The following is a 12,490-nucleotide window of genomic DNA, read 5'->3' on the forward strand; positions in this document are numbered from 1 at the left end:
ACTTACTGCATCTGCTCTGAGATGGTGACGTGTCGTACCTCTTAGCAGCTATACTCCCTTAGATGACATGGCTGCCACATGAACTGTACTTATAAGTTTTTAATGCGTGATCTTTCACAGCTTCAGGGACATGACTTTAACTCCACACCCTGCTGATGTCCTTCTGGAGGGAGTTTCAACATTCTTCCAGTTTTGCCGTGGCTTTCATTTATACTTCCATGTCCTTGCTTTTTTTAATTAATGACACACAGCCCAAATACATGAAGGTTAAATGAAGTGGTTTTGTAGAATTGGCCCTGGTTGGGGTGTGTGAGTGTGTTAACCCTTTGATGGGAAGAATTACTTATTGAACATTGACTACTCCAGGTGATATAACTATAAGCAAGAATGTATCTAATTTGTCTCATAGCTCTCTACTCTACTCCATCTCCAATATCATTTCAAGCCAATAAAAAACAAACTGCAGCCGCGGTGCGTGCAAGCTCTAATGTTACCAGCACTGTAGGCTACTTAAAAAAAAATAAAGTACATCATGCTTAATATGTTAGACCAAAGCTTAAAAAGCATTCATAAGAGGGCATCCCTGGCTCCAGACCTGGCAGGGACATGCTCCTCTGGTGGCTGCAGACACTCTGAGGGTCTGGGAATACCTGAAGAATCCAGCTATGAAGCAAACACACGAGCAGCAGGTACAAGGGGTTATGCAGATACAACACCTTAACACTAGAATTACCAGAGCCTACGAAAAAACTCGTAGATCCGGCCCACCTTAAACCTGTTCGCACCGTTCCCTCAGCGTATTTTGTCCTATAAATGTGCCGATTAAGACAAGCAGCAAGCAGCCTGCTATTCCATCCCCCACCGCCACAGACTGTGCACAAACTTCTCCCAGCTCATGCCTTGATTGATTAACTGGGAGTGAAGTGCTGGAGTTTTAGAGTGGAAATAATAGATCATTATTTGGAACACATGCATTTCATGTGTGTTCCGTTTCTATAATAATCTGTGTAAACACATTGTTAAAACAGAAAAGTTTGTCATATTTTAGTAGTACAGTAATCCCTCGCTATATCGCGCTTCGCCTTTCACTCCATCGCGGATTTTATATGTAAGCATATTTAAATATATATCGTGGATTTCTTGCTGGTTCGCGGATTTCTGAGGACAATGGGTCTTTTAATTTCTGGTACATGCTTCCTCAGTTGGTTTGCCCAGTTGATTTCATACAAGGGACGCTATTGGCAGATGGCTGAGAAGCTAGATTGCTTACTTTCTCTCTGTCTTGCGCTGACTTTCTTTGATCCTGACGTATGGGGATTGAGCAGGGGGGCACCGTGCAGCATGTCGCTTCACGAAGCAGCTGCACAGAAGGTAGCCAACATGAAGATAATCTTTCAGCATTTTTAGACGAGCGTCCGTATCGTCTAGGTGTGCGAACAGCCCCCCTGCTCAATCCCCATACGTCAGGATCAGAAAAAGTCAGCGCAAGAGACAGAGAGAGAGAGAGAGAGAGAGAGAGAGAGAGAGAGAGACAGAAAAGTAAGCTGGGTAGCTTCTCAGCCATCTGCCAATAGTGTCCCTTGTATGAAATCAACTGGGCAAACCAACTGAGGAAGCATGTACCAGAAATTAAAAGACCCATTGTCCGCAGAAACCCGCGAACCAGCAAAAAATCCGCGATATATATTTAAATATGCTTACATATAAAATCCGCGATGGAGTGAAGCCACGAAAGGCGAAGCGCGATATAGCGAGGGATCACTGTATGATATTTGGAGTTATTAATTTTATAACCTCTATAGAACATTTTGGAAAACATTGTGGCATGGATTCTAGATAGATAGATAGATAGATAGATAGATAGATAGATAGATAGATAGATAGATAGATAGATAGATAGATAGATAGATAGATAGATAGATAGATAGATAGATAGATAGATAGATAGATAGATAGATAGATACTTTATTAATCCCAAGGGGAAATTCACAATTATTCATATTTGCAGAACACCACATGTTTTTTTCGCTGATCTTGCCAGTCCCCACATGTTGCTGTTTTTTTTGTACTCCAGGACATGCAGAGGCAACAATAGTACAGAGAGGTCAGTTCAGCGCTATATGCAATAATCACATTCAAATGTTAACAGTTCAAACACATGCAAGGACCCGTCCTTCCTACATTTATGACATGTGTACCTGTTGCAATGCACACACTTCTCTCTATGCTGTGGTTCCTGTTACATTGAAAGGGCACCTGACACTGACTCAGTTTACTTTCCTGGGGAAAGTGGCTGTCCTGGAACAGAAGCTTGTCGATGTTGCATCCTCCTTTTCTTTTTCCATCGCCTTTTCTAGTAAGATGCGATGACTAAGTTCCTCTGTAAAGTGAGCCATGAACACCCTTCTTTTCTCAGTGGGCTCCGTGCATGCCTTTCACAGCATAGACATAGAATTACTAGACACCACATGACCAGCAGCATCGTACGTTAACATCGCTGCCATATTGCGAGTGGCACTGCTGTGGAGTGAAGCAATGGATAAAGATGCCTCACGCATGTGCTGCTTGGGATTGTACAAACCGCTATACGCTCCAAACCAGATCCTGGGGGATTACATTTCATAGGTAAAGCTGAAGAACTGTTTTGGTTATATTTGGCCATTAGAAAATCCCGTTTTATAATCTTAACTTTAGCTACGCCAGGCTAAGCTAGCAAAGCTATGCGTTTATGTGCTCAAGTGAGCCTCCAAACAACGTTTTGGCTAAACTATCACGCTGTACCCCAACCTGATCTGACTCTAAGTAACGGCACCAGCATAAATTCACACCCGATCTGATGCTGTCCGTTTTCAAATAATACTTCATTAGTGCAACGATGTTTTCTGGTTGGTACTATTCAGGTCATAAAATGATTTCTTCAAAATGTCACATATATTGTCTCTCAGGTGTGTAATAGAAACCATAGCATAGAGAGAAGTGTGTGCATTGCAACAGGTACACACGTCGTAAATGTAGGAAGGACTGGTCGTTGCGTGTGTTTGAACTGTTAACATTTGAATGTGATGATTGCATATAGCGCTGAACTGACCTCTCTGTACTATTGCACCTTCAATTTCATTGTTCCTTTGTATAAGTGACAATGACAATAAAGATCTATCTATCTATCTATCTATCTATCTATCTATCTATCTATCTATCTATCTATCTATCTATCTATCTATCTATCTATCTATCTATCTATCTATCTATCTATCTATCTATCTATCTATCGTTGCCTCTGCATGTCCTGGAGTACAAAAGAAGCAGCAACATGTTTTTTTTCGCTGATCTTGCCAGTCCTTACATGTGGTGTTCTGCAAATGAATATAAATAATATGAATAATGTTGCATCCGTGCCACAATGTTTTCCAAAATGTACTATAGAGGTCATAAAATGAATAATTCCAAATATCTTATATACCTATGTCTCTGTGTTTTTTTTTTTTGACATCAAAGACCATAAGGTACATACTAATTCAGCATGAGCAGGAACACTCAATAAAACTGAATAAAAAAAAATCAAGGGACGGTGAGATACGAAGAAGGCAGATTCATTAGTGTTTGTGTGTCAGCTTTTATCCCTCCAGATCAGAGAATGTCCAGTTCCATTGCCTCAAAATAGCACTCACATCTACAGTTACTCCCAGTTTCAAATAAAAACTAACAGCGTCAGATCCCTAGGGCGGTAGTATGTATCGCGATTGTGACTGGGAGAATAAAAGTGAAAAAAGCGGTAACTTTCACAAGTCCTATAAATGTACACCGTCTGTTACAAATGCAAACCAAATGTATGTGTACAATATTAAAAATAAGAGCAGCTCACTACTTAAAACGGCAAATACAGGAGGCAGACATGATCGAACCTGGGACTCTTGATTACAAGTCAGCAAATCTTACCGCTACGCCACGGAAGCTGTTGTATCGTCCTTGAACCTTTTGTGAAAGTGTTTATTTGATCTTTGGACTTCAGGCTTCACATATTATATAGTTTACGCCAATATTTTGTCATTTACTACTAAAATATGACAAACGTTTCTGTTTTAACAATGTGTTTACACAGATTATTATAGAAACGGAACACACATAAAATGTATATGTTCCAAATAACGATCTATTATTTCCACTCTAAAACTCCAGCACTTCACTCCCAGATAATCAAGGCATGAGCTGGGAGAAGTTTGTACACGGTCTGCGGTGGTGGGGGATGGAATAGCAGGCTGCTTGCTGCTCGTATTAATCGGCACATTTACAGGATAAAGGATGCTGAGGGAGATGTGTGAATGGATTTAAGGTGGGCCGGATCTACAAGTTTTTTCATAGTCTCTGGTAATTCTAGTGTTAAGAGAACTTTGATTGAGCCTCCTGGCTGCTAAAGCCCATCGGTTTTGATACATGGTTACTGGATGTGGATCCTGGTCTTGAGTCAGCTCACAGAGCTGGAGGATAGTAAGGTATGCAGGTTGTCTCTGAACCTGGGTGAATGGAGAGGGGCAGAGTTGGGTGGTGTGTATGAGAAGGCCTAAGGTAGCTGGGAGCACACTGCATCATAGAACACCTCAGCGGCAAGGAGGAAGGGTTCTATTCAACAAGGGCGCGCACAAAAAGGCGACCTTCAAAAGGGCGACCTCAATTGAGCGCCAAATAAAGGCGCACGTAAATAAAGACGAGCTTCAAAAGGATGACCTCAATTGAGTGCCAAATAAATGCGCGTGCAAATAAAGGAGCGCTTCAAAAGGATGACCTTCGGAGCGAATTAAATTAATTGTCCTTGATTATGCTAATAGACCGCATCTCGAATATCTACGTGGCATTGCACATAATCTACAGCTTCAAGTGTAACTTGCTTTCACCTTTTTATACATTCAGTCATTGCCTTAATTGAATTTTCTGTAATTTTGAAAACAACGAAATATAGAGAGCTTTAGAAATAGTTCGTTAGAAGTTCATGCATTAATTAATTGGATGTTTTAATATTCTTGCTTTCACCTTTTTATACGTTCAATCATTGCTTTTATCTAATACATTTTCTGTAATTTTGTTGCGTTTGCCTTTATTCGCTGCGCTCAATTGAGGTCATCCTTTTGAAGCGCTCCTTTATTTGCGCGCGCATTTATTCGGCGCTCAATTGAGGTCGTCCTTTTGAAGCTCGCCTTTATTTGCGCGTGCCTTTATTCGGCGCTCAATTGAGGTCACCCTTTTGAAAATCGCTTTTATTTATGTGCACTTTTATTCGCCGCGCCCAATTGAGGTCGTCCTTTTGAAGGTCGCCTTTATGTGTGCGCCCTTATTGACGGATACCAGGAGGAAGTAGCTGATGAAGATGCCAGCTGTCCTTTCAATAGCCACACACCAACAATCAGCTTAAGGAAGCTGGTTCCATTCCTCCGTTTCTCGCACCATTCCTGGTTATTATAAGTTTTAAATCTAGTACATTGTAGTCATACAGAAATGACATGCAAATATTTAAAAGGTAATAAAGGATCAGAAAGGCAGTTAGAGAAAATTAGGAATGAAAAGCAGCTATAAAAAATGCACACAGTACTATCAAACAGATCTTAAAGAAATGTTCATAAGTTTTAAAACAATCAAAATGATATTCAAAGATTTAAGATGTAACAAAGCAGAATGTATAAATGTTAAAAATGTCTACTTCACAAAGAATAGAAGAAATTGAGTAGGCTAAAGTAAAGTCACAAGCACAATTGTGGTCACGCCTTGGCTGGTTGCTGGAACAGAATTTAGTTGCTAAACAACAAATACGAAATATTTTTTTATTTTATTACAAAATGTTATTTGAAAAAGGCAAGCAATAGTTACAAGTGGTGCAATATTTTACACATGCAGGATATTGTTGATTTTGGTTTAATTTGTTCAGGTGTTCTGGTTATTCCTATACTTTACAATGCTTTATAAATGTGGAGGTTATACAAGGGTGTGGATTATACAATGTTTTTTTTTTTTAAAAGAGAAAAAATGTGCAGGTTATACAGGGATGCAAGGGATATTTGGAAAAACATGGTACTTATACATATTATTTAGGTATTATGTTAAACCACTTTAATAATAGAGTAGATGTATAAAAAACACATACTTAACTTTGACTGATGGTAATCTCACTTTAAATACAGGTATCTAGAAAGATGTTAGTATTCAGTAGGTGTCTCTAACCAAAAAGGAGCTTTATATTTATTTATATTTTCTTTATATGAGGGAAAAGAATCAGAACATTAACTTATATAATGTAGGAAAGATGTTCCTATAATGTTCTAATGAACCAACTAAGTGCAAATAACAACAAAGTTTAGTTGATGTTTAAAATAGTTATCGTTCTTGACAATGAATTCTTTATTTTTTAATGGCAATCATATCACTATAAAATAATGGGTTGAATCAATGCAACAGCCGCTTTATGTGTTAACTCAAAAGAATTGCCTCAGAAAAAGAATGTCCTACCGCAAGCAACTTGTCTCCTATTTGCAGTTTGCCATCTTTATGTGCAGCTCCTCCTTCAATTATTTTGGTAACATAAATGCTGTTGTCTCCAGGTATATGTTGATTTCCAACCCCTCCTGCTATACTGAAACCAAGACCTGCATGAAAATACAGAACTGATTTAGAAATTAAATTTACAGGAAACATTATGCCAAGTAGGCTTTTTATGTTTCCTTTTGGAGAACTACACCCCACTATAAATGATCAACATTGCTGCTAATGACTTGATATTCTGAAACCGTTTCCAAAAATGTCCAGTGTTACCTCATTGAAAATAACTGAACATTGCCGCAAAGACTTCTGAAATTTTCATCCTGACATACAAAATTATAGGGTTCAATGATTTTTGATATCACTTTGGGAAAAAAATAGTTACAGTAGCAGAATGTGGATGGAAACAGTAGGCATCTGTTTTAATTATTGGTATTTTGTATTTGTATTTATTACACTGGATTAATCCCTGAATGGATATTGTCTTTTTGCATTACCTTTGGAGGTCAATGCACAGGGCCAGTCATTGTACAGCACCCCTGGAGTAATTTTCAGGTTGAGGGCATTGCTCAAGCGCCCAACAGAGAAGGACCCCTTCTGCCAGTAACAGGATTTGAACCGGCAACCTACCAGATACTAGCGTAGATCTTTAGCCTCAGAACCAATTATATAATCAAATGTACTTCTTACTGGGATGCTCTTTGTGCACAGTATTATACTCATTTCAAGCACATGTGTGCTTACTATGCATCACTGTCACTATTCATTCAGATTTTACAAACTTGTGTGTATGAGTGAAAAATACATCAGACATTTAAAATTTCAATTTCGTTAGAATTTAGGACTAAATATCCATATACAATTTATCAACAATTTCATGTCAGTTGCATGTGGCTTAATTACTATATTTTTTATATTCTTCAAACATAAATCTATTAACTACTTGAAAGATAAACCTCTGAGGAAGTAATTACCCTAATAGAAAAAAAACTTTTATTTTACAACATATTTCTTAATCTAAACATGTACCTAATATTCTTAATGTCACATGCAACTGTAGTCAGAAATAAATGTAGCAGCATCAATTTACACAATTAGATTGTCTAATTTACTCACTACTATGCACAAATTACTTAGGAACACAAATGTATGAAGGAGGTATATGATTACTTACTTTGTGTGGAACTACTGTTCTTTATTGATAAAACAACAGAGAAGCTAAATTCAAACCAGTACAATAGGATCATACTATTGATTTCAGGGAAGAACAATCAATTAAATATTGCCCTAAACGAAATCTGTTTCTCCTCTTCCAATAGTGATTTACTTTTAGAATGTAGATCTTATTTCCACTGTAGGACAGATTGACATTATGCACTTTGCTATGCCTGGAACACAAGTCCTGGCTTGAAAAAACTGCAGCTAGACACTCTTAATTTCAGCTTCTTATTTACTGGGCTTCTCTTTGGAATGTAGCCTCTATGCTTTATCTGATAAAATCATCAATAGCCCTCTGTGAGGAAACAGCTAAATACTTGCTCAGGGACAAAGGAACATAACTCAATGGTTGGCAACCTTAATGAACAAAACTCCAATACTCCACCAAAAACGACGGGCTCTGCCATAACTCCTGCCATCAAAGCAAGACCCCATAACCTACAGAGTGTGGCCAAAACAAAGGTAGGAGCAATACCTTTTAACTCCAACTTGTAAGAGTTGTTTGTATAGGAGTTGGACGAGGGTGCCATTAATCCAAAGCTTTCTAATTAATAGCAAGAGCACGAGCAGAGAGAGACCATATGTAAAAGGCATGCATCATCTTGCTTAAGGCAGGAGCTGACCAATTACTGGCTGCCCAGCAAACATAACTTTGCTAGCAACCGAGGACACTGATTGCAAAAATCTTCAAGAAAACAGTAAATTAATGCCTGCAGCCTGTAGGTGTGACCAAGGCAGAGACGGCGATGATTTCATGCAAAATGAAAGTGCACATAAACTTCCTTTATGTGTGCTGGAGAAAGCTGACTAGGAAAAAAACAAAATATCACCTATGCCAAACCTCACTTGATTATGAAAACTGTTGATTATAACTCAGTACTTAGGAGGAAACCTATAACATCTGAAGAAATCCTACTCTGAAGCTGTTATTATTACATCAACTGGCTTTATCCTAAATACAATAGGAACTTTCATGGCAGCATCACACAGAAACTCTGCATGGGTGTGTAAGCTATTGTAGACTAGCTATGAGTAAATCAATGCCATGGTGCAGGCACTAGAAACTTAATAACTAACTGAACAATTAACCATCTTAACCACATGAATTGAAAGATAAGAATTCATGCGTTGTGTCTTTTTCTATATAAGAGAAAAAGATATAAGCCAAAAAAAAAAAAAAAAAAAAAAAAGGAATTCACAAGTTATTAGCCTTTTCCTATAGCAGAGAAAACATTCAGCTAAACTATTGCCATTTTATGTATTGCGTTGTGATTGTCCTTTGTCTATATATCCTTACATATGTGTGTATGAATATAACACATATACACACACGTCTGCTATATAATAAAACACTAATTTCTGTGTGTGTGTCCAGTCTCTGCAAACAATCTCATTTGTCAGTTTGATTTTGATGACACAATCGAAAGAAGAGTGCAAGCATAAGGCTTATGAGTAGAAGTTAAGGCACAGGAGGCGTGTGTAATAAATTGGGTAGTGACAGGCACACTGAAAGACGCTTTCAAAGACTGGATGTATAAAAGCAAACAGGAGGCAAGCAAGCCAAATCGAAAATAATGACAGTCTGAGAAGCAGGTTCAGACACACATGGATTCTGAGGAAAGGCAATGAAGATACACATAGGGCAATTGATACCAAATATTTTACATTTCATTCTATTACTGGTCTTTGACAGGGCAGTATATGTATGTGTATGTATATTATATATACGCACACTTGTATATATTCATCTTTTATTATCCTTACATTTTAAATAAATTGCTTTTTTTTTTTATTTTACTGCAGCACGTGTGTCTGGGTTATTTGTGAAAATAGTCTACTGCCACACTGAACCACAACAGAGAAAGTGACAGTGTTTAATGTAGACTTGCGACTTATGGTTCGTGTTCATAAAATTGGACAGATCTTTTCCTAAACCACCATTAATATCAATATTGATTAATATCCCACCATTGATAACAATATAAATTGCAAGTCTTACCCTTTGGTCCTTTGACAAGTTTTATGTCCATGATTTTTTCCGTTATAGGTTTTCTTCTCCTGACGTACAATCTTACTATTGAGCCTGCCTCTTTAAGTGCTTCAACTGCTTTGCTGTGTGTTACGTCCCGGACATCAACATCATTTACTCTTAATATGCAATCGTTCACCCTATGTTGAAACAAATTGATATGAAAGAAACTCTAAGGATGCTAAAGATGTAGAATTTTAATTATTAAGTAATTATTTACAGGATGAACTGAGTACATAGTACGTGAGTTTATTATGCAGCAAGACTACTAATGTAGCTAATTCTGTACCTATACCTGTAAATAGTCGTTATTATATTAACATTAATGAAAAAGGCATGTTTAGAAAATGTTTAGAAAATTGATAGAAGGTCTAGTGAATAAAAAGGCAGAAATATTAGAAACCAGGGAGGGTTGCAAGCTGATAGAAAACTGACGCAGGCTCAGCTATACTTAGCAAATTAAAAGATGTACTAGCAATACCACAGAAAATTGAAGTACAGTGGGTATAGAAAAGAACCCCCCCTTTGAAAATATTCACATGTTGCTGCTTTACAACCTAAAACAAAGACACACACACACACAATATTTTTTTTTCAGCTTTATTTACGCAATCTATAACATTCAAGTTAAAGATATAATAGTAACAGTTTGTAAAAATAATACATAATAAATAAGAATCACTAAGATTGATAAAGGATCACCCTTCTCCCAATCAATATTTGTAAATTCAATCAGGCATAAGTAATCACCTTCTCCATTGCACACCAAGATAACTGGCTTTTCCTCCTGTGTTCAACTGTAATCATTTTGGTTACTTTAGCATAAAAACAGCTTTTCCGGGAGCATTCCAGTGCTTGGTATTGAAACTGAAAGCAAACAATTGAGTATGGATGGCAAGTCACTTTCAAAAGATCTCAGGGACAAAGTTGTGGACAAGCACAACCCAGGAGATTGATACAAAAAAAAATCCAAGGCTTTATCAATCCCTAGGAGCACAGTAAAGTCCATAATTAAGAAATGGAAAGTGTTTGGAGGCCATTCAAATTTAGATGAAGAGCAAAGAGGAAACTGGTCAGACAAGCTACCAAGATGCAAATGGCAACTTTGAAGGAGTTACAGGACTTTATGGTACAGTGTGGTCATCACGTGCATGTGAAAAGTGTGGCTTGTATGACAGGGTTGCAAGAAAAAAGCCACTCCTCAAATCAGTCCTCCACATTAAGTCTTGTTGAAGCTTTGCAAAAAAGCACCTTGAAGATTCTAAGGCCAAGTGGAAAAAGGTGCTATGGTCAGTTGAGATCAAAATTGAACTATTTGGACTCAAAACCAAATAGTACATCTGGCAGAAAGCCAATATAGCTCACTATCCAAAACACACTATACCTACAGTGAAGCACTGAGGTGATAGCATCCTGTTGTGGGGGGTGCTTCTCTGGAACATCAACTGGAGCTCTGGTCAGGGTAGAAGTGATCTCTGGCAGAAAGTTGAAAATGGGAAGAAAGTTCACCTTTCAACATGACAATGACCTGAAGCACCCAGCAAAATTGACAATATGGTGACTGAAGGAGAAAAAAGTGAATGCATAGCCAAGTCAGAGCCCAGACTTAAACCCTATTAAAAATCTGTGGAATGATTTAAAAGTTATAGTCCACCCACAGTCACCATACAAAGTGACTGAGCTTGAACAGTTCTGTAAAGCTAAGTGAGCAAAAATTGATCAGTCTAGATGTGCAAAGCTGGTACAGAAGTATCCCAACAGACTCAAGGCTAGAATTAAAGCAAAAGGGGGTTCCATAAAGTACTGACAAATTGGGTAGGTGTGTGCGTGTGCGTGTGTGTGTGTGTGTGTGTGGGGGGTGATCCTTTATCAATTCAAACTTTATTAGTTTATTATTATTTTTACAAAATGTTGCTATTATATTTTTGACATGGAGGTTATAGGTTGCATTGATTAAATAAGGTTTAAACAATATTTTGTTTGTCTCTTCACTTTAGGCAATACAGTAATCCCTCCTCGATCGCGGGGGTTGCGTTCCAGAACCCCCCACGAAATAAGAAAATCCGCAAAGTAGAAACCATATGTTTATATGGTTATTTTTATATTGTCATGCTTGGGCCACAGATTTGCACAGAAACACAGGAGGTTGTAGAGCGACAGGAACTTTATTCAAACACTGCAAACAAACATTTGTCTCTTTTTCAAAAGTTTAAACTGTGCTCCATGACAAGACAGAGATGACAGTTCCGTCTCACAATTAAAAGAATGCAAACATATCTTCCTCTTCAAAGGAGTGCGCGTCAGGAGGAGAGAATGTCAGAGAGAGAAAAGCAAACAAAAATCAATAGGGCTGTTTGGCTTTTAAGTATGCGAAGCACCGCCGGACAAAGCAGCTGCAAGGAAGGGAGCAAAATAAAGGTAGTCTTTCAGCATTTTTTAGAGGAGCGTCCGTATCCTCTAGGCCAGTGTGCGAACAGCCCCTCTGCCCACACCCCCTCCGTCAGGAGCAGAGAATGTCAGAGAGAGTGAGGGAGACAGAGAAAAACAAACAATCAAAAATCAATACGTGCCCTTTGAGCTTTTAAGTATGCGAAGCACCGTGCGGGAAGCATGTCGCTTCACAAAGCAGCTGCACAGAAGGGAGCAACATGAAGGTAATGTTTCAGCATTTTTAGACGAGCGTCCGTATCGTCTAGGTGTGCGAACAGTCCCCCTGCTCAC

General features: G+C 38.2%; 1 protein-coding gene across 19 annotated transcripts in view; it reads right to left on the reverse strand.

The window, feature by feature from the left end:
• dlg1a (discs large MAGUK scaffold protein 1a) overlaps positions 1 to 12,490 on the reverse strand; it is a 525,807-nt gene that overhangs the window by 196,161 nt on the left and 317,156 nt on the right. For all 19 annotated transcript variants that reach the window (XM_051923937.1, XM_051923931.1, XM_051923927.1 and 16 more), the window contains 2 exons: positions 9,740 to 9,909; positions 6,493 to 6,629 (listed from right to left, as the gene is read on the reverse strand). In XM_051923937.1, coding sequence (XP_051779897.1) covers positions 6,493 to 6,629; positions 9,740 to 9,909 — 307 coding nt within the window. The remainder of the gene's footprint in view (positions 1 to 6,492; positions 6,630 to 9,739; positions 9,910 to 12,490) is intronic.

The sequence above is a fragment of the Erpetoichthys calabaricus genome, chromosome 2 (genome assembly GCF_900747795.2).
Source record: "Erpetoichthys calabaricus chromosome 2, fErpCal1.3, whole genome shotgun sequence".
NCBI lineage: Eukaryota > Metazoa > Chordata > Cladistia > Polypteriformes > Polypteridae > Erpetoichthys > Erpetoichthys calabaricus.